Source organism: Zootoca vivipara, chromosome 1, assembly GCF_965207765.1.
Source record: "Zootoca vivipara chromosome 1, rZooViv2.hap1.1, whole genome shotgun sequence".
Lineage (NCBI taxonomy): Eukaryota > Metazoa > Chordata > Lepidosauria > Squamata > Lacertidae > Zootoca > Zootoca vivipara.
In genome coordinates this window covers 97,349,665-97,371,579 of record NC_142582.1, presented here as the reverse complement: position 1 = coordinate 97,371,579, position 21,915 = coordinate 97,349,665, and the positions used below count along the sequence as shown (strand labels likewise).

Sequence of the window (21,915 nt, the reverse complement as noted above, 5' to 3'; positions counted from 1 at the left end):
GTTCTGTGTTACTAGGACCTCATTCAGAGTACTGGACCCAGTGCTGCACTTTCAGGAGGATACAGGCATATTGGAACTGATTATGAGGAGGACAACGAAGATGGGCTATGGAATAGAAAACGAGGCATACAAGAGGCTTAAGGGACTGTGCATGATTTTATTGGGTTGCCCTTGCTTTTATTTTGATTATTTATTTTGTGTTTTTATATTGTGATTTTATCTTGTGAACCGCCCTGAGACCTGTAGGTATAGTGGTATACAAATTTAAACAACAACAACAACAATTTATTTTATTAAAATGTTGAAGTCCTGTCATCCCATTGCAGCAGCACCATGCAGGCTCACAACTTAAAATATTACAAATTTGTGAAAACAAGTATAGAAAACACATAGATCAAGGAGACAAACCCAGCAGTCAAAATGAAGCATAAAATGTTATCTGTCACATACCAGAAAAGTCTGTTAGAATAAAATGGTCTTTAGTAAACAATGGAAAACAGTGAGGGATCGGGGGGCAGCCATACCTTGTGGGGCAAGTAATTCCATAATCGAAATGGAACCATTGAGACCTGTCTTATCCTACCTAAAAATGCTTTCATCGTGGGTCTTCAAATACTTAACAGCTCCACTAATGCAAGCACTTTGGGCTGTGCAACAGAACTTCCCCCCCTCTCTCGTCTTCTATTGAGCCCCCTAAGTAAGTTCTGGGTTTCCCTCCAGCCTTCTGGAGCAGGGACACAGAGGGAGTAAATAGGGAGGCAAAGTTCCGCTGTTCAGGCAAAACTGCTAGTGTTTAGTTGTATTCTGCCCTAGATAATGTTCTGCAACATAGACTAGGACAAAGTCTAGCTTGAATGGGCTTAAGTTACAGGAGAGTAGATTTGGTTTGAACATTAGGAGAAAATTGGAAAAGTGGGTTTCAGCTAGGGTTGCCAGACTCAATAGAGGACAGGACTTCTGTGCCTTAAAGAGAAACCAGCAGACCCTTTGTTTAATTTCCAAGCTTCTCTTTAAGGTTTCCAGACTCAAAAGGGAGCAGGGCAATTAAAGGCACAGAAGTCCTGTCCTCTAATGAGTCTGGCAACCCTAGTTTCAGCTGTGGGCTTGTTGCAGATACTGGCAAATTAAGCCTGTGAGTATAATTCACTCACATAACTTTGGGCTAAGAAAGTTTCTAAGGGGCATCCAGCCCTCAACAGTTGGCTGCTGGGAGTGATGGGAGTGAGGAAAGGCCTGAAAACGCTGCCTTATGAGGAACGGCTTAGGGAGCTGGGTATGTTTAGCCTGGAGAAGAGAAGGTTAAGGGGTGATATGATAGCCATGTTCAAATATATAAAAGAATATCATATAGAGGAGGGAGAAAGGTTGTTTTCTGCTGCTCCAGAGAAGCAGACATGGAGCAATGGATTCAAACTACAAGAAAGAAGATTCCACCTAAACATTAGGAAGAACTTCCTGACAGTAAGAGCTGTTCAGCAGTGGAATTTGCTGCCAAGGAGTGTGGTGGAGTCTCCTTCTTTGGAGGTCTTTAAGCAGAGGCTATGTCAAGAATGCTTTGATGGTATTTCCTGCTTGGCAGGGGGTTGGACTGGATGGCCCCTGTGGTCTCTTCCAACTCTATGATTCTATGAAAGGGTTGCTTGTAAAACGCTGTAAAACACAGCCAGAAGCTCAGTTCAAAGCTGGATAAATTTAATCAGTAATTTGCACAATGCAAAACTTTCATCTCATGGCTGCAGGAAGATCCTGGCAGCCAGATCCATGTAATAATACATTTAAGACAATGGGAGCAAAATACGGACCTTGGTTTAGCAAAATGTTTCTCCATGGAATTACTGAACAGAGCAGCTTCCATATTCTGTAACTGCACCAAGTTTAATTCCATTTGCACCAACTGCAGTCCAGAATTGTCCAGGTGACTTTTGAGAAGTCAATCCCTGTTTGAAGGCATGCTGCTGGAAGGTCTAGTTTCAATGGCAGACATCTAGCTAATGATGTTCCCCCCATGCAGAAACTGATGCTTGGACATGTGCTGCCACTACCACCACATGTGGCAAAGGGTGCAGCGGAGGAGGAAAAGCCCCCGAGTCAAGAGACTCCATTTGGTAATCCCAATCTAGAGATCTGCCACCATGCCAGCAGGCTGAGTTGAAGCTGCTGCTGCTGCCTAGTAAAGCTCTCCCATCTTGTCTGCAATGCAGGAGATGATGGCCTTCTGCAGATGCCCCTCCCCGGAAATGTCTATTTAGGGAAGGCTGTACCAGTAATGCTGGAGCTGCGGTGATGGATTTGCATTTGCATGCTATGAATACTAAGAGGCGCTCTCTGAAGCTTCATTTTTTACAACAAATTGGCAGTGGATCCATTCTGAGTACTCAGTTAGGTTTTCCTGCAGTCTGCTATGGGGCATGAATGAGCCCCTTGAGCTTTGGCAGCTGTTTTCCTCTCAGAGCTAATGATGGGATCCTCATGTGTGTACAGGACTCTGGATCTTAGGCAATATGGGGCCATTTACTGTACTTATGACAGTACAGTACATTAAGCTTAAGAGGGCTGTGTCAGCATAAATAGCGCATTCCCTTGAAGCAAGACTCCGATCAACAGAAGGTACACCAGTATGAGGAAATTACCAATTAAGGACAACATGTTGAGAATCTTCCCCAAAACTACCAAAGGATGTATAAATGTAATTAAGGGATTTTCCACGTAAACTTAGCAGTCTTCTATAAAGGTTATGTTAAAGCAACGAAGTATGATCTGATCCTGGTTAGGAAAGATACCAAAGATCTCCTACAAGGCAGGAGAGATTGTGGAGATATGGATGTGACATTTAAATTCCCTGTCAGATACTAGATGATATTCAAAAATTCCCATGGTGAAAAGTTGGGGAAAAGGTATCTTTTGCCAAAGGTTTCAGGTACAGACAGGCCTGCTTCTTAATGCGCCACCATCATTTTCAATACAGTCACGTGATGTCTTCTTGCTTTTATAGTAGAATGAACAGGCCAATGCTCAGTGTTTAGCTACTGGCTGAGCCAACATACTATGTGAATAATTTTGTTACCGGGTAAATCCACCACCGGTACCATAATTAGAGCTGGTGCTTTCCTGCCCATTTGCTCTTTGAGATGTCCTCGGAGTCCTGCAAGATAAATCAACAGATCCATTGATACCTTTCAACTCATTTAAGCATTCAAAAACAACATAATCACATGCTGCAAAATAGGTGTAGTTATCTAAAAAGAACGAAAAACAACCTGATTAAAATAAAGAAATCCCTTTGGTATGATTCAGCACTGCTCCTTTGACATTTTGATGCAGAAGTTCAGATCGCGGCTTAATGCAGGAGAGCTTTCCCCAGAGTTTCATCCTAGTTTGTTGGTTGAAAAGCCAGGAACTTGGTAATATCATAATTTCCAGTACTTCTTTTCTATAATGTGCTGTACATAGAAACTGCCTCAACCACACGAAGAAGAAGAAGAAGAAGAAGAAGAAGAAGAAGAAGAAGAAGAAGAAGAAGAAGGGGGGGGGAGGATGAGGAGGAGTTTGATTTGATATCCCGCTTTATCACTACCTGAAGGAGTCTCAAAGCGGCTAACATTCTCCTTTCCCTTCCTCCCCAACAAATACTCTGTGAGGGTAATGTGATTTAATAAATAATAAAATAAAGACAACTTGGAACCTGCAACTTGGTTCCAAATGCAAGCTGCTTATGTAATTAATGTAGAAGTAAACAATCCTCTTTTATAGTTCTTGTCATCTGATTTTTTTAAAGCACGGACAGGAGACTGAGACATGAGCTCTGGCAGTAGACAAAAGCAGTCAACTAGCTTTGATGCTAGCTAGCATTTATTTATGAATATTCTCCTATTTGTGTACTGTGTATTTTTAGTACTGTGCTTTTGTTCTTATTTATTGGTTTATTATTGGTTTCTTGAAATATGTTGCATTTCTGTATGCTTAGGTTTATGTTGATAATACTTGTGTGCAAGTCTTTTATTATTAGGCTGGTTCTCCTATACCAGGCACCCCCAGACTTCGGCCCTCCAGATGTTTTGGACTACAATCCCCATCATCCCTGACCACTGGTCCTGTTAGCTAGGGATCATGGGAGTTGTAGGCCAAAACATCTGGAGGGCCGCATTTTGGGGATGCCTGTCCTATACCAATCCGGTCACGCACTGAGATCTTCTTCCAAGGCTCTTCTCTGGGTACCCTCATCATCATCATCAGGGGCCAAGTGCTATCACTTCAGAGGCAGGCAAATATTTTGCTAGGCTCTTAAACCCTTTTCAGCAGATTTTGGTTTGCAGTTTTTATCTTCTGCACTATGCTGCAGTTTCATTGTTTTCAGATGTGCTGTGTTTGTTTGCAGAATGAGACAAATTTTGTATTTTTATTCTTCTTGTCAGTTATACAAGGAATGCAGATTAGTAATGAAGGTGTGGTGTATCCAATTAATTAATCATCCAATTAATTAATAAGGGAGAGGGAGCAAATAAGGCAGTACCATAATGCAGGTTTATCTTTAACACTCACCTCCAAAGAAATAAGACGAGTTCCCCCCAAAATTCCTCCTAGATTTTTTTTTTTTTTTACAGTGCAGACATGTGCCTGTTTAGAAGTAACTCCCAATGTTCATTGGAATTAATTGTAAGTGCACATAGCACTGCAGCTTTAATATGAATGTTTCTTAAATGTGTAGAAATCTGAAATGTCATTTTGTGAACAGTTAACTAGGTTGTTATATTGTATCACTTCTTTTTTGTTTTGTTTAATAAACTTTTTTTAAGAACTCAATTCAACACTGTTTTTCAACAAATTTATTTATTTGCTGGCAAATATGACTGCTCCTCCAATGTTTCATAGAATCATAGAGTTGGAAGAGACCACAAGGGCCATCCAGTCCAACCCCCTGCCAAGCAGGAAACACCATCAAAGCATTCATGATGCTGAGATCCACAGGCTCATTAGATTTACCACAAATCCAGCTCATTCAAATAATACATGAGGATAATTTAAGAAAAGAATGGAAAACTAATCAAGTTATTGGAAATGCTTAATATAAGATTTGGAAGTACATGGAGGTTGTAGAGGAGGATTTGTAGAGGTATCATAGTATAGTAAGATTTAGATATAAGTGTTAAATAAGAATTGAAATGTTTGTTAAGGAAGTAATAAGAGGTGAAATATGTTAGTCAAGGTAAAAAAAAGATGAGTTGAAGTATGATATAGAAATTACTAAGGATGATATACAATGAAACACAGTTAGGAGGGACATGAGGAAGTCAACAATGTCAGAACATATGAATGATAAATATCATTTCTTTTTTCTTTTTGTGTTTTATGTGATTTTTTTGTATTTTTGTGTTTTATATGTTTTTCAGTTTTATAAAATCCATAAATATATTATAAAAAGAAAAGAAAAGTAATCAAGTTATAATGCATCCTTTTAATGAAAGTGGTCGTTACTAAGCCATGTAGCACTTTTGTGGCCAAAAATGTTTTCTATTTCTGTGCAGCAGAGCGCAAATCTGAAGGACACTGGGGAGGAGGGAAAATGCTAGATTCGCCTTTTAACTGGCCTCCCATTGTCAGATTCTACAATACTGCAATTGTAGTCATGCAATGTTTCATACCATTACAAAGCTTAGTTACATAGACAGAAAATGTTATCCTTTCCCTACGACTTCAGAGCTGTCAACAACCCATGCCATTCAGAGGCGATATGTTGTTGTTGTTGTTGTTGTTGTTGTTGTTGTTGTTGCTGCTGTTGCTGCCAATGATTATTATTATTATTTTACTTAACAGCTTTACGAGCATAGAACATTCTTCTTCTTCTTCTTCTTCTTCTTCTTCTTCTTCTTCTTCTTCTTCTTCTTCTTCTTCTTCTTCTTCTTCTTCTTCTTCTTCTTCTTCAACAGCTTTACGAGAACAGAACATTGGCCTTCTCCTGAAGATATTGCATTGCTTGGAAGGGGTTAACAGATGGAAATGGTTGATGTTAAGAGGTGAATATTGACTGAGCTGAACCCAAGATCAATAGTTGCCTCAGAAGTCAAAAGGACTTCATGTTCCATGTTTAAAACAACTTGGTTTACGTTTTCCAGCAATGCGCTCATTCAGGGTCAGCTAAGCACTCTTGCAACGAAGCAACTGGAAATTTACACGCCAGCTACATTTGCACACACTTGTCAAGAGGATGAGAGGCACAATCTAGCAAAGGCCTTGCCTTTCTCCCAATGAAATCACTGGCACATAAGCCTGCCACTGTATTTTGCATTTCCGTTGCTTTCAGTGGGCTTTGATTGGACTGGGATTGAAGCAGTCAACCCATGCATTATTTGCATCCATTTCTCTTCCTTAAAAGGGTTAAACCATAGAGTCTAGGGCTTGTTGATCAGAAGGTTGGCGGTTTGAATCCCTGCAACAGGGTGAGCTCCCATTGCTCAGTCCCTGCTCCTGCCAAGCTAGCAGTTCGAAAGCATGAAGTGCAAGTAGATAAATAGGTACCGCTCAGGTGGGAAGGTAAACGGCGTTTCTGTGCGCTGCTCTGGTTTGCCAGAAGCGGCTTAGTCATGCTGTGGCCACATGACCCAGAAGCTGTACGCCGGCTCCCTCGGCTAGTAAAGCAGATGAGCGCTGCAACCCCAGAGTCGTCCGCGACTGGACCTAATGGTCAGGGGTCCCTTTACCCTTCGCTCTTCCTTAAATGTGTTGAAACAGAGTTCCACTAAATTTAATTTTTATCACTCAATCAAGCAATTGCCCAATACTAAAACCACATCAAAAAAGTAAAGTATTTTATTTCCTGGCAGAATATTTGGCAAAACCACTGCAGCCTTTAGAAACCAAAACCTATTTAGAGCACGTATGAGGATAGGGAGAAGGGGGAGGGGGAGGGAGAAATTCTGAGATTTAAAGTGCATGCTAATCACAAAGTAGCTACTTAAGTGTTCCACACTAGAAAGGAAAAAAATATACACACATATAATGTCATCCTGATGGCTTTTATATAAGCTAATTCAGGCAGAGAGCGCCAATATGCTTTCCTGCAGATTGCTCTATTAACATTCTACAAAGGCTGTAGTGCAGTAAACTGTTGCTTAGGTGCAACTTTAAGCCAAATCTATGCCTTAGATTAGCAACAAGGCTCCTGAAATTGGCAGCTATAGCAGAGGACTGTCCACTGAAATGAAAGTGGAGGAGGGACATTTTCAGAAAGAGCACAATTGTAGGCCAGAGTACTAGATTTCCCCCCATTTATCCCTGCCATGCTCCTTTTGCTACCTTTCCTCTCTGTGTTTTAACCAAATACACTGTTATATCACTTAGCGCAGGTCTTTAAATCCCAGAGCTAATAAAGCTCCATTGCTTCAGCTGTATGGATTTGACATGCAGCATGTGCTTTGAAGAAAAGCTTCACAGGGGATCAGGTTCCTAACAGTCGACTAAGAGTTTCAGTCCCCATAGAGGTGCCCCTGGCGTGCTGAGCACTTAACCCTTCGACCAGTACCAACATGACTGTTCACAAATTATTGATGTCTCTAAATCCCTGGCAGATTGCAGACAGGTCTTGTCTCCCTTGAAGCCCAAGCATATGGCCACTAATGGGATGGATTAAGAAGAAAAAAATACATGCAAACACTCAGCCCTTGCCACATGAATGTAAAGCCACAGAAACAGGAGAAGGTGATTGAACTGGACTGAACACTGCTAAATACATGATTAGCCTCTTGTTATGGATCATTTCCATTGATCTATATCTGGTTTTGCAGCACAGTTTAATTAAAGCTGTCTGGAACAAGCCTGTCCCCTAAATGATCAGCTATGCAATGAAAACGTGAAACTTGAGGAAGCTCGAGGCCTCTAAAAAAGCCTCACTGACTTTGTGGTAAAATAACAGTAGCAGGAAGTGTGTGTGTGTGTGTGTGTGTGTGTGTGTGTGTGTCTGTGTGTGCCTATATATTCTGCACAAATTAACTGTTTTGTCGCAGCAACTCAGGTTCCTGAACATGGTTTTAAAAACAAAACAAATCTTGTTTCCTTTTAAGTTTGTTCTTAAGGTGGATTGCTTTTTACTCCCGAATAATTCTCTGGAAGCCAATAAGCTTACTTGCAAGTTAATTATTTCCTGATAAAAGGGTCTAACAGTGCGTCCTAAGCATGCCTATTCAGAAGTAAGCCCCACTGAGTGCAATAGGATTTGCTCCTAGATAAGGCTGTACAGTACAGGATTACAGCCTAAAATGGGGGTGGGGGTGGGTGGGATCCAGCCTGCAGAAAATGGCCCGCCAGCCCCAGGAAGCTTTATCTCCCAATCTGATCAGGACAAAGCACTCTGCCTGCTCTTTAGAGATCCTCCCATCGCAGTACTAGGACTGCAGACAAAGCCGTCTGTCTGCTCTTTAAGAGCACAAGTTCAGCCTCTCTGCTCCTGGTGCTAGAAATGCTGACTGTGTGTCCCTGTGTCTGCATGTACTGTATGTGCATGTCTGAGAAGAGAGAGGGAGTGGGTGCTGTGTACCGGCATGCCTGCTGAGAGTACCTGCTGTACATGTGGTGATTGTGCATGTGGGGTGCAGGCACCTGCGGACACACATATACACCTTAGCCACACCCAATGCTGGCAGGTTGCCCTCAGAGGGGTAGCTGACTGTCAAAAAGGGCTATTCAATTTTTGATTTTACTTCCAAGTCACGTTGGAAAGACTTACACCAGGCACCCCCAAACTACGGCCCTCCAGATGTTTCGGCCTACAACTCGCATGATCCCTAGCTAACAGGACCATTGGTCAGGGATGATAGGAATTGTAGTCCAAAACATCTGGAGGGCCGAAGTTTGGGGATGCCTGACTTACACTCTTAAATCTATTGATTATTATTGGAACTGAATGGGTTTTAGACAAGCATCTCAGGGTGGTTTCAGATAGCAGGCTGTCCCTGTAGCCCTAAACAGGATATACAAAATTTACAAAAATCACATAAGCAGGCCCAACAAGAAACAAATTAAGCATAAGGCAAACTAGCAAAACCACAATGGGGACAAAAATGTAAATTTCCAATTTTACCAAATACCCAGGTAAAAAACAAATGCAGGTCATTCCAACGGATTAAACAACCAATGCTCCTAGTGACAGTTCTCACCCAATTTTTCACTTATGGCAGCCCAATCACTTTCCCTTTCTCTCTCACACAAGAGGGCCACACTCTGTGCCCACAGACACTCACTATGTGGGTTTTGAGGAAGTTAACACCTGTTAGCCACACTGTCCAGGCTCTTCCAGTGGAAGACCAAAGCGCTATAGACTCCACTGGCCAGAGAGTTCAACAGCTCTGCCTGCCCTCTACAACAAAGAGAAGGGAAACGAATGCTTTTCTTAGGTTTGAGAATAAATACGATGATGATGATGATGATGATGATGATGATGATGATAATAATAATAATAATAGAAGAAGAAGAAGAAGAAGAAGAAGAAGAAGAAGAAGAAGAAGAAAGGTTACCTAACAAGGTGCCTCTCATTCCGTTTCTCCAGTCATGAACTTGGTGGCAATGGCCGGAAAGATGTCCAGCGTTTTCCATTTCCCACAATGCCCCAGACTGATGCTTCATTGGCTCTTTAGGGCACTGTGAGAAACTGAGAAGGGAGGGTGGTTTTCCAGATGTACTCAGTGCCACCTCATAGATCCTCAATGGAGGATGGGCAGATGGGTCAAACGGGTCAACATTAATGGGTCCTGGCAGCTACTGACAACACTGTGTCCTACTCCCAGCCCTGGCCATTTGATAGATCTGAAGCCAGAAGACATGCTGTTGGAAGTACTTGAGAAACTCCAGTGAACCATGCCCCCCCCTTCAGTATTGACTGCTAGTAGCTTCTTTAGCACATGTAAGTGGCATTCCTCTTCCTGGAAACCAGACACAATTTGGTTTCCAGGCAGACCTTCTGAGCACAAGGGAGTCAGTTGGGGAATGTAAACTTTAGTTCTTTTCTTTCTTTGTCCGGACAGCAGGCCAGTCTTCATTGAAGGTACCCTCTGTGACCTCCCTCAGTCTCTAAGATGTGCAAGCAGAACTACCTCATGCCCTTTAATAGGCCTCAGCAAAGGACTTATCTTGCTGTCCTCTGACCCAGAATGGCGTCTTGCAGTTCAACTGCACACCTGGTTTTTGTCCCAGAATAAAATCAAGGCTCTTCTGCCTCATCCAAGTTACTAAAGGAGCAAAAATGCAGAAGAACTGGAGTCACAGTCTTTCCATTGAAATGCAGCAAGGCCAGTAAGGTCAGAGATCTCACACAAGCCAGAGAGGCCATACTCTTCTCAAAAATGAGAAAGATAAATATTTGTTTCATTTTAAATATATTTTTAATCCTGCCTTTCCTTTTTTTTAAAAAAAAGCCTCCAGTTAAAGGCAGCAATAAATATAGATAAAATACAGTAAAGGCGATAAAGCCAATTTATATTTATAAGCTTTCATGAACAGAATGATTATTGAGTGTCAGGTGAATTCCATAACTGGGGAATCACCACAGTAGAAACCACAGATCTCTGTCTCAGAGAGTCAAGGCAGTGGGGCGCCCAGAGAAGGGCCTCAGAAGAGGATCTCAATTGGCATGCAAGTCCGTAAGGTAAATGACAGATACTAGCTCCCATAATTATGGTGCTGGAGGAGACTCTTGAGAGTCCCATGGACTGCAAGAAGATCAAACCTATCCATTCTGAAGGAAATCAGCCCTGAGTGCTCCCTGGAAGGACAGATCCTGAAGCTGAGGCTCCAATACTTTGGCCACCTCACGAGAAGACTCCCTGGAAAAGACCCTGATATTGGGAAAGATTGAGGGCACTAGGAGAAGGGGACGACAGAGGACAAGATGGTTGGACAGTGTCCTCGAAGCTACAAACATGAGTTTGACCAAACTGCGGGAGGCAGTGGAGGACAGGAGTGCCTGGCGTGCTATGGTCCATGGGGTCACGAAGAGTCGGACACGACTAAACGACTAAACAACAACAACAAGCTCCCATAAGGACTGGAGGCCAAGGGTATTGTCATGAGTAGGGAGAGCACTAACATTTACGGCAATTGTGCTTTCTAAGAGCTGAGTCATTTGCTGAGGAAACGAAAAATTCTTGACTTTCTTTTAAAGTAGATGGTTACCATTCCGCCCCCCCCCCCAAAAGAGCCTAAGAAATAAATAAATAAAACCTGTAAAGCATTTATGTTATTTTTAGAGAAGGTTCAATTATGGGCCTGTCAGCATACACAGTACATCCTTTTATCGGGCCACCATGCTAACTTGTTTTTTTTCCACAGTAAAGTTTGCTTAATGACCAGTTTAACAATAGATTTTTCACTGTAGGTGTTAATTAGAGCTTTGTGGACTCTATAGGATTTGTGCTCACTAAACCCTGTAATTCAAGACAAAAGAGGTGGGAGCACACCAGCCCCCTTTCTCTTTCCATGAAGACTTGACGGTGACTAAACCAAATCGAAGAAACAACAACCCCACCGCCTTCTCTTTTCTATGGATACCCCCATGGATACCCATAGAAACAATGATAGTAAAGAACCCTTCTTTTCAGACTGCAGTTTCTGGAAAAAAAACCAAGCTCTACCATCACAATACGTTCCGAATGCACATTCGTAGATCAAAAAGTTCATAAGTCAAAGTGCGGCTTCCCATAGGAAGAAAAAATTCATTAATCGAGGAAACCGCATTAAAAAATTCATAAGTCGAGGAAACCGCATTAAAAACCGCCAACGGTTTCTGTTCGGATGTAGAAAAATTCGTAAGCGTGCAGCCATTTGTCCCGTTCGTAAGTCGAAACCTATGGAAGTCGAGTCATTCATAAGTCGAGGGACCACTGTGGTCTTTGATACAGATGTCACAGAATGTTGCTATCTCCTCAAGATTATTGTGAGAAGTATCTCTTCTTAGTTGTTTGGTGTCTTTGGACAGAAAATCAGCCTTGAGTCTCATCAAAATTATCCACATGAAACAGATTGGTCTGATATATCCACTCCTCACTTAGAGAGCTTTCAGATATACTTGCTGAGACAAAAGGGCTGATTCATATACTGTGGTGGAGACAAAAAAAACCCCTGTAAATGGTGTGAGGCATATGTGGACTACATAATCCCTCCTCAAGTGTAGAGCATAATGGATTACATACACTTTAAGAGGCATCACAGGGCCCTTCCAGCACACCTCAGGTAAAGGGGCAAATGTCTTGGATTCTACTCATCATGCTTCCTATCCTTAATAAATCAGTTAATATAAATCCAATATGGTCTTTCTAAAAAGGAAAAGTTTGCAGCCAGTGCCTGAAAGACAATAGTGATAGGGCCTGGCAAAAGGGCCTGGGAGAAATTGCAAAACCTGGGTGCCAACACTAAGAAGGCACTGCTGACTCCATTAAGATAGAGCCGTATGTGCTGTTATTTTGGACTTGCGTGCACATGCTCAGGACAATCAAATATGGCTAGTTGAATGAAAAATTAAGAAGCTTTTCTTGGGTGGGTGTCTAGGGGAGAGAAGAGTTCATATTCATGGCATGAATCTTGCATTAACCTAGAATTCCTCTGAAAGATGTGTATAAACGATGATTAGAGAACAAAGGCTAGGCTTTAGCTTTTGAGATGTTGTCTGAGTCACACCCAGAAAAGACCTACTGAAATAAATGGATTTGAGTTAGCTGTTCCCATTGACTTTAATGAGTCTACTCTGAATGTAACCTACAGTGTAATTCTAACCATCCCTAGTCAGAAGAACATCCCATGGAACTGAATGGGTCTTACTCCTAGGTAAGTGGGGTCAGCACTGCAGCCTTAGTTGAATCCAACCCTTTGACTATAAAATTACACTTACTGACACAAAGTACAGACTTCAGTGGAATGGTGTTCATGAGTGATACTTCGAAGACCAGTCTCTATGATTACTAAGAAAGTAACAGCAGTAAAACACCACATCCATTATTCATCAAATGACTGATGCAAATTCCCCTACACACTAGTTCTATGGGGCCTGAGTGATATTTGAGGCTCTCAAGGGTATATGGCCACTGGCATGTAAGCTACAATTCTGAATTTTGGAGGAGTGGTATTGATGTGTTACAAGTTGAGAAATATTATATGGATAGATATGAGCGAGCCAGAGCCAAGTTATTAACGAGATGAAAAAGAAATACTCCCTCCTGCTATTCCCACACATTTTGTTGACCTGACCTGTACACATTGCCACTAATGCTTCCTTCTGTGGGTTTGCGCCTGTAATTAGTTGTGCCATGCTGGCAATGCAGATTCCCCCCCCCCCCAGTGAACCTGCATATACTAAATTGTATCAGCTTGAGCGGCACATTTGGAGGAGACACAACCCTTTGCCTTTTCTTTCCTCTGACTGATTTACAACTGCTTATCGTGGTACACAATCCCAAAGCACTAGCTAGTATTGAGATCACCTGGCAGTGATTTGCAAAATCTGAGAGGTGGTAAGTAAAGCCTTCAGGTGAGAGCTGGGAACTTTGCTAGGGCAGTGTTTGGAAAGCTCTGCCTGTGCCTTCTGTAAATCAATGACTTTTCTCCAGGGCCGTCAATCTGGCACCTTTCACAAGTGTTAAATTCACTTAAATATTTCCCCCCCCCTTAAGAAGCTGTCATGAGACATACTGAAGCAAATATGTCCTTTAGTGGATACACATGGACTCTGTTGTAACAGTGTCTGTTAAGTGAGCTGACATCCTAGGATGATTTAAAAAATAAATAAATTCAACATTTGTTGGGTATCATCGTACTCTCTATGCCAAATAGTTTCAAAGCTGGAAATAGCCGAATGAAGATAAAAACAACAACAATGGAATGCTGACCAATATACTCATTATGAACCCCTGTTTGGGCTTGAGTTCAAGGCTAAGCTGGGATCTAAAGCTAAACCATTCCTAAAGGCATACATCTCTCAAGCCTCTATTGTTGAGAACAATAAAGAATTGTGTTGGAAAAGCTACTGAGAACAATGTTAGAAGCAATGGGTCTTACTCGTTATTTGCATTTCGTGTTCATGGTTGTGTCAATACATTACAGTAAGGTTAAAGGTAGGACTGCAGCCATAAAGTTGTAGGATTAAGTCTTCCCCAAGACTGTAAACCACATGCAGTGACAAAAGCACCAACCACCACACTGAACATGCTAAATATGATTCATTCATTGTAGATCATTTCTATTGATCCAGCTTTGACTTCTCAGAACAGTTTAATCACAGCTGCCTGGAAGAGGGTAATGGATGGCTTAGGGGATTGGTTACGGGATACACAGCAAGCCATTCTCAGGTCACTGGTTCAATCCCACAACTAGTTTGGCAATTACCAGAAGTCGTTATTACTGTATCTGGTGACTTATGTGAAATAAACTAGTGGAATTTCATTTGAGTCACTCTCGAGAAAAAATACACACTTGCACACCCTTCCTAAACATCATAATCAATACCAAGGGCATGATGAAATGCTGCATTCAAGTATATTCTGCAAAAAAAAAATATCTTTTTGGAGTGAACAAAAGATGGGTAGCTAGGAGCCAATGTCTATTGTCCTCACCAGGTGGACCAAGCACCATATTGCACAGCTCCACCACCATCTGGGCAAAAACTGGAAGAAGAAGCCTGGTTGCTTGGTCAAGCAATTATGACCACCTTTTAAGAGAGCACACATGCAACAGGGGAAAAGGCACCACAGGATAATGAATAGCCAGATTAGAAGAGGGAAGAGAATAGTTGCAGCTCTCCTGAGAAGCTGGACTCCTCCATTACATCAGGCAGTGGCTGGGTGGTGGGGTGGGGTGGAGTGGAGAGGAAGGACTCAGGGCCACCATCTGCTTTGCTGAGAAACCAGGCTCCTCTCTCAATCATCACCTGGAAGCAGCCATTACAGTAGGCTGAAACAAAGGATGGAAGAAGAGAGAGAGAAGAGAAGAGAGGCAGAAGAGGATGGAAGAGAAGAGAGAGAAGAGAAGAGAGGCAGGGCCATTCCATCTGTGCAACTGAGAGTCTGGCAATTTTTGGCTTTTCCTCTGCTTGAATCTTATTATTAGGATAACTTACCTGTTGCTTATTTCTTCTTCCCAATCTATTTTCCTTTTCTGTTGCGTCTTTTTAGATTGTAAGCTTGAGGAAAGGGGCTGTCTATAGTGATATATAAGGTGCTCTGGAAGCCCCTGGAAGGTCAAAGGCTAGGGCAAAACAACACCCCCCCACACATTTAAATGACTATGTTCCCTGGAAAGTAGGCTAGGGAACTGTATTTTATAGATCATAATAGTACAGCTGTGCATGATGGCATAACATGGGCACGGCTTCACAAGAAATGTGAGTCATGTCAAAGACAGTGGTGTAATATCCAAATCAGAATGTTCCTTGAGCCATTTTTGTAGGACAGTGAGTGGCAGTGACTCCATCACATTTATTTTGCTAATAAACTTGCAACCATACAAATGCAATTTGCTTAGGGCAACCTCTCAGAGGTTTTGGCATCTATGACACACAACGTGCATATGAATCAGTAATGATTCAGCACCATGCTAGTTTACTTTGTGTTTACTATGGAGAACAGCACTTTGATTTCTGAAGCCTTAAGCCACATCTGCAACGAAGGCTATAAGCAGAAGTTGGCTCTAGCTGATATTGGGTTTATTAAATGAAGGGTGCTGAAAATGGAAACTGATGTGACGTTCTAATCACTTTTGAGAAACATGAAGGGCTAGTGATGGAGAGGTGACCTTTATCTCAGCAAGGAAGATACCCCCATAAAAAAGAAGGCCAAGCTGTGAAACACTGTTGTGATTTATTCTTGTACCTGTTTAAGGGGGGAGGGAGGGAGGAGGAACCCTACTGTGACCCATGGCAACAGCATCCAGTTTTAATAATCTTACAGTACTGCTAGAGGGAAATAAAACATCCAATAAGAGGTGTCAGTTGTAAAATGAAGCAAGATGCCCACTCTCTAAACCAATCTGTGGTCATCACTGGTACTATATATGCCATAGGCCCTAACTTGTCAGTGAATATTAGACCCTCTTCATTAAAGTACATGTCAGTGAAGAGGACAGGGTCTAATGGAGGCTCAAAAATCTCTCCCAGTAACGTCATGAATTCTAGTGGTCCAATAATGAGAACAGTTATTTTTAATAAAAATTAGATTAAAATAAATAAGGTGTTTTAAAACTACTACGATAGTGTTATGGTGGAACAGAGATCCCCCCAGATCCCAGGGTGCCAGATTTCCTCCTCTAGATTTTTGGGTGCTGGGGTTTAAGCAGAGCCCTGATAATTAAGGTGAGCTGACAGGCTGAGCTTGTTTTTCTCCCAGATAGAGAGGCAGAGGGAGATGATGGCTCTGTCTAATTAACCCACAGCAAAAGTCACCAACAAGACAAAAGACCCTACCGGGTAACCAAGAGGGAGGCTGCCAGGGCAACATGGGTGTGATGTCACACAGAAAAAAACTTGTCCGTTTATACAGAGGGTTTCTGACAAGTGTTCTGGGAATGGGGACAAAAAAATGGCAGAACTCCATGTGCACTGGCTAGTAGAGACCGGGGGCCATGGCTGGCTGCTGCTTTCGACCCAAGCTTGCTGAAGCTATGACAGGAGCAACAAGATACATTATTCAGGGGTAATGTTCTGCACCCTCTCCATTTAAGGCTTCAGCTGTAAACAGGTGTGAATAAACCATATTTCCTAAGACACTGCAGACTCCTATGTTCCTTGATTTTGCAACGGAAACACAACTCTGGGCAAGTGTCTGGAACCCGCTGAAACCTTAGTGCTGCTGGGCAGAGGTTGAGGGTGGTGTGTAACAATTGAAACAGATCCTGTACACAAGTACATGGAAGGGGGTGGGGAAAACCCTCCACTGGGGTGGAAGTCTTGATGGATTACTTCCCCAGAGCACAGTAACGCCAATTTTATATCAGCATGCTTTTGTACTTAAGCAAATCAATTTACTTGCTTAAAATATTGGATCCCATCCTCTTTGAAACTAGGACAAAACTTCCAACAACAAAATACTAACAATATGGATGTCAACAACAACCCATTAAGAATAAGACCGGAATACCAAAACTTGGTTCTGCCATATAATTCTCTCTGGTTTCTAAACAGTCTCTAAAGGGTCTCTTTTTTGTGTTTTGATATACTGTTGGAAGTCACTCAGAGTGGCTGGGGCAACCCATTCATATGGGCTTGGTACAAAAAACAAATTATTATTATTATTATTATTATTATTATTATTATTATTATTATTATTACAGAAAGTATTGAGCAGTGACTCATGGGGATTCCAGATTTCGGCTTAATATAGCAAAGAGTCATTCAGATATCGCAAGCAGGTTGTGGGCAACATTTTCTTCTTTTAACATTAGATATCTAGATTAAATGGGGGAGTATGGACTGGCATTTTGATGTAAATAATGTCATGTGGATGCTGCAAAAAACATGCCTACATGAGTAGCACCATTCCCACAATCAACACCTGTTTGGAAGTGCCCCAAGAGTGTGACATAATAATTTGATTGAGTGCTGCATATTTGTTCAGCATTTTATGAATTGGTGATGTTTTAATGCCCTTATGATATTAATTTTCTTATGGTTTGACAGTTCAGAAATATGCTTTTATTTAAGTAAATTAATAAAAAAATAAAATTACACATACATTCACCAGTTCAAAGCTTACCTGACCACAAGCTCATCAACACATCTTTAATTGTTTTTGTATATGAACTTGTTTTATATATGCTCTTATTGTCTTGTGAAAGTGCTTTGAGAAGCAAATTCATAAATGAAATAAACAACAGCAGCAGCACAATTCTAAACATTCTTACTGAGAAACAAGTCTCACTGGATTTAACAGGATTCACTATCTTTATAAGTGTGTTTAATGCGGCAAACTCATGCCAGAATACTTGTGAATAACCTTCACTAATTTATCACCAAGCAGCCATGTATAGCATTGAGCCCACAACAACCCTGTAAGGTAGATGAAGCTGCGAGGCAGAGTTTGGCCCCTAGTCATCCCATTAGCTTCATGGCTGAGTAGGAATTTGAACCTTGGTGTCCCGCCTGACACACTGACACACCACACTGGCTCTCATAATGCTATAATCCTGAGCACACTTAACAGAGAATAAAGCCCTCTGATCTCAACGGGACTTACTCCCAAGTGCCATTAGCATCTTGTCTAAGTTCTAAGTTCACTACTTCTCAACCATTTCCCTAACCCTCACATATGCAATACTGGGATAATAGTCCTGGCTTCACCATACAGGGTTGTTATAAAGGTTCTCGGGATAATGTGCAATAGTGCAATTTGAACATCTGAAATGTGTTAGAGAAACAGTATGTATTATTGAAGAATTTACAAGGGTAAACAGTAAAATATACCCCCCCCACACACTTTGGTATTTTACTGTACGTATAAGAAAAGGAGGCAGAGGAAAAAATATAGAAAAGAAAATCACTTTACTATATAATATGGACATCTAAGTTTGCTTATTTTGTGGGATAAACCAATCTTTATAATGGGTTATTTAAAGTTTTAGCAACTAATTTAGGTAAATGTTGTATTTTCGAACAATCCATAGCTCTGTATCGTGATTCCAAGTTATTGCTTTCTACTTCTAGCATGAGCCATAAAGCAAAATATTAAAGCAGTAAACTTTTTCCCTTGGAAATACAGTGCATGGTTATTTATTCGCCTATATTCCATTTCTCTCCAGGGAAATCTGGAAGTTTAAAATCCATTGATCCCCCACACTTTCAGTATTTGCCTTCTTCTTGGCCTCTGAGATAGTTTCTGTTTGCCAGTCAAATTCTAGAGATTTGTTTGCAAATTATAAATCCTATTGTGGTTTCATCTTTAACCAGTGACCAGTATTTTATTTAAAGGTACCCCTCTCATAAAGTGTTTTATTCTGAAGGCACGGTAAAGATTTACAATATGCTAAACCGGGCAAAAACTCTCTAGTAATCAGCAACAATACATTTTACACTCTATCATAATATTTTTTTCTGCCTCCATGTCGATAAAACTTTCCCTCCTTTTTACAATGGTTTACAACTTAAATAATTTAATACAACAGTTGTTATATTTTTATTGCAGGCTTATAAAACTTGTGCTATAAGTCTCTCCTATGCAATATATTAACCAAAAAATGACAGAGTGGACGGGTAGCTACTGATTACTAAACCTATAATTCAGGCTTGAAGTTCTGAAGACGTTATAAATGGCTTTTACTTCACTTGCACACTCTAGATGTGTCTTTCAAATGAACTGCCTGCCTCTTGGCATTCAATCTTTCTGCATCCATTACTTCCTTGTGTATATATTATAAACAAAAAAGGCGTTCGCATTTCAGACGACGCACATTGTAGCACAATAAACTGCTTCTAGTCAACGAGAATAAAGGATTGGTCAGGGAATCACAGGCACAATCTAATGGGAAACTGTCTTGGAGCAGGGCTTATTAAAACACAGGGAAGCTGCTCTGGGGCAAATAGTTCATGCAAATCTTATTCACGCCCACAGCCAGCAATTGCAGATGGGCTAGGGTTGCCAGACTCAATAGAGGACAGGACTTCTGTGCCTTTAATTGTCCTGCTCTCTTTTGAGTCTGGAAACCTTACAGAGAAACCAGCAGACCCTTTGCTTGGAAATTAAACAAAGGGTCTGCTGGTTTCTCTTTAAGGTTTCCAGACTCAAAAGAGAGCAGGGCAATTAAAGGCACAGAAGTCCTGTCCTCTGTTGAGTCTGGCAACCCTAAGATGGGCAGCCTCTCTATATGCTCCTTAGGATGTGAAATGCACCTCCATCGTTTGGAATGCAATACACCTGTCCTAGCTGATGAGGACATAGAAGTGCTTGGCCTTTCAAGACAAGCCTACAATCTATCTGGGAAAAAGCTCTGTTGCATTTTCAAGAAAGCACATGTAGGACTGTGCTGCATGACATCAGTGTGTAATTTGGTTGTTGTTGTTGTTGTTGATGATGATGATAATAATAATAATAATAATATATTATTTATGGGGGACCCAGGTGGCACTGTGGTTAAACTACTGAGCCTAGGGCTTGCTGATCAGAAGGTCGGCGGTTCGAATCCCTGTGACGGGGTGAGCTCCCGTTGCTTGGTCCCAGCTCCTGCCAACCTAGCAGTTCGAAAGCACGTAAAAATGCAAGTAGATAAATAGGAACCGCTACAGTGGGAAGGTAAACAGCGTTTCCATGTGCTGCTCTGGTTTGCCAGAAGCGGCTTTGTCATGCTGGCCACATGACCTGGAAGCTATACGCCGGCTCCCTTGGCCAATAATGCGAGATGAGCGCGCAACCCCAGAGTCGGTCACGACTGGACCTAATGGTCAGGGGTCCCTTTACCTTTACCTTTATATTATTTATACCCTGCCATCTGGCTGAGTCTCCCCAGCCACTCTGGGCGGCTCCCAATTGAATATGAAAACAATACAGCATTAAATATTAAAAGCTTCCCTAAACAGGGCTGCCTTCAGATGTCTTTTAAAATTAGGATTACTGCTCATTTCCTTGACATCTGATGGAAGGGCATTCCACAGGGCGGGTGCTGCTACCGAGAAGGCCCTCTGTCTGGTTCCCTGGAACCTCACTTCTCGCAACGAGGGAACTGCCAGAAGGCCCTCGGCGCTGGATCTCAGTGCCGGGCTGAACGGTGGGGGTGGAGACGCTCCTTCAGTTATACAACCGTTAGGGCTTTAAAGGTCAACACCAACACTTTGAATTGTGCTCGGAAACGTAATGGGAGCCAGTGTAGATCTCTCAGGACCGGTGTTATGTGGTCCCGTTGGCCGCTCCCAGTCACCAGTCTAGCTGCCGCATTCTGGATTAGTTGCAGTTTCCAGGCCACCTTCAAAGGTAGTCCCACGTAGAGTGCATTGCAGTAATCCAAGCGGGAGATAACCAGAGCATGCACCACTCTGGCGAGACAGTCCGCCGGCAGGTAGGGTCTCAGCCTGCATACCGGATGCAGCTGATAGACAGCTGCCCTGGACACAGAATTGACCTGCACCTCCATGGACAGCTGTGAGTCCAAAATGACTCCCAGGCTGCGCACCTGGTCCTTCAGGGACACAGTTACCCAATTCAGGACCAGGGAGCCCTCCACACCTGCCCGCCTCTTGTCTCCCACAAACAGTACTTCTGTCTTGTCAGGAGTCAACCTCGCAAAAAGCTTCATGGGCTCATTATCTCGTGAGACTCCCCCCCCCAAAATATGGTAAGTAGGGTGGGTGGGTGTTTAAGCACGGATGAAAAGTAAACATTTCTTTGCACTCTTTAAAATTCATTTTCAAAGGTGTAGTGGGAATTCTTTCCCCTTTTTTGCTTCTAATTGTAAGATGAGGACACCTCAATGAGAAGGGATAGGGAACCAATGGCATTCTAGATGTTGCTTGACTCTAGCTCCCATCAGCCTTTGCCAGCATAGCCAATGATCAGGGATGATGGGAGTTGTGGTTCAGCAACACCTGGAGGGCCACAGCCTCCTCCTTTCTGTTCCAGATGGTATGTTAAACTCTTAAGTCTAGGCTTAGTCTAACATTCTTCACCACCTTGAAATTTATCTCCCTGCCACAAACCTATGATTGGCTATACTTAAGCTGTAGTTCTTTGCACGACTGCATTTTCTGTGCACGGTTTTCATACCTTCAAAGCTGCATTCACACAACTTAACATCACTTCACACTGGCATCTGACAGAATCGACTGACAGTCTAGTGGCCAAGTCCTTTGTGTGTACACATCCCAGGATCAGGTTGCCTGCTATATTTTTGTCTATGTTAGAAATATTGAAAGACATTAGATGGCAACACCTACTGCAGAAATGGCAACATGCTGCCCTCGTTTAGTAA

The 21,915-nt window shown here is 42.1% G+C and overlaps 1 protein-coding gene across 2 annotated transcripts in view; it reads right to left on the bottom strand.

Moving 5' to 3' along the window:
- Positions 1-1,672: 1,672 nt before the first annotated feature.
- DPH6 (diphthamine biosynthesis 6) overlaps positions 1,673-21,915 on the bottom strand; it is a 233,007-nt gene continuing 212,764 nt past the window's right edge. Inside the window, exon 15 of one of the 2 annotated variants that reach the window (XM_088671286.1) lies at positions 1,673-3,142. In XM_088671286.1, coding sequence (XP_088527412.1) covers positions 3,024-3,142 — 119 coding nt within the window. In that variant the 3' untranslated portion in view covers positions 1,673-3,023. The remainder of the gene's footprint in view (positions 3,143-21,915) is intronic. The other variant, XM_035110376.3, reaches the window with a different exon arrangement.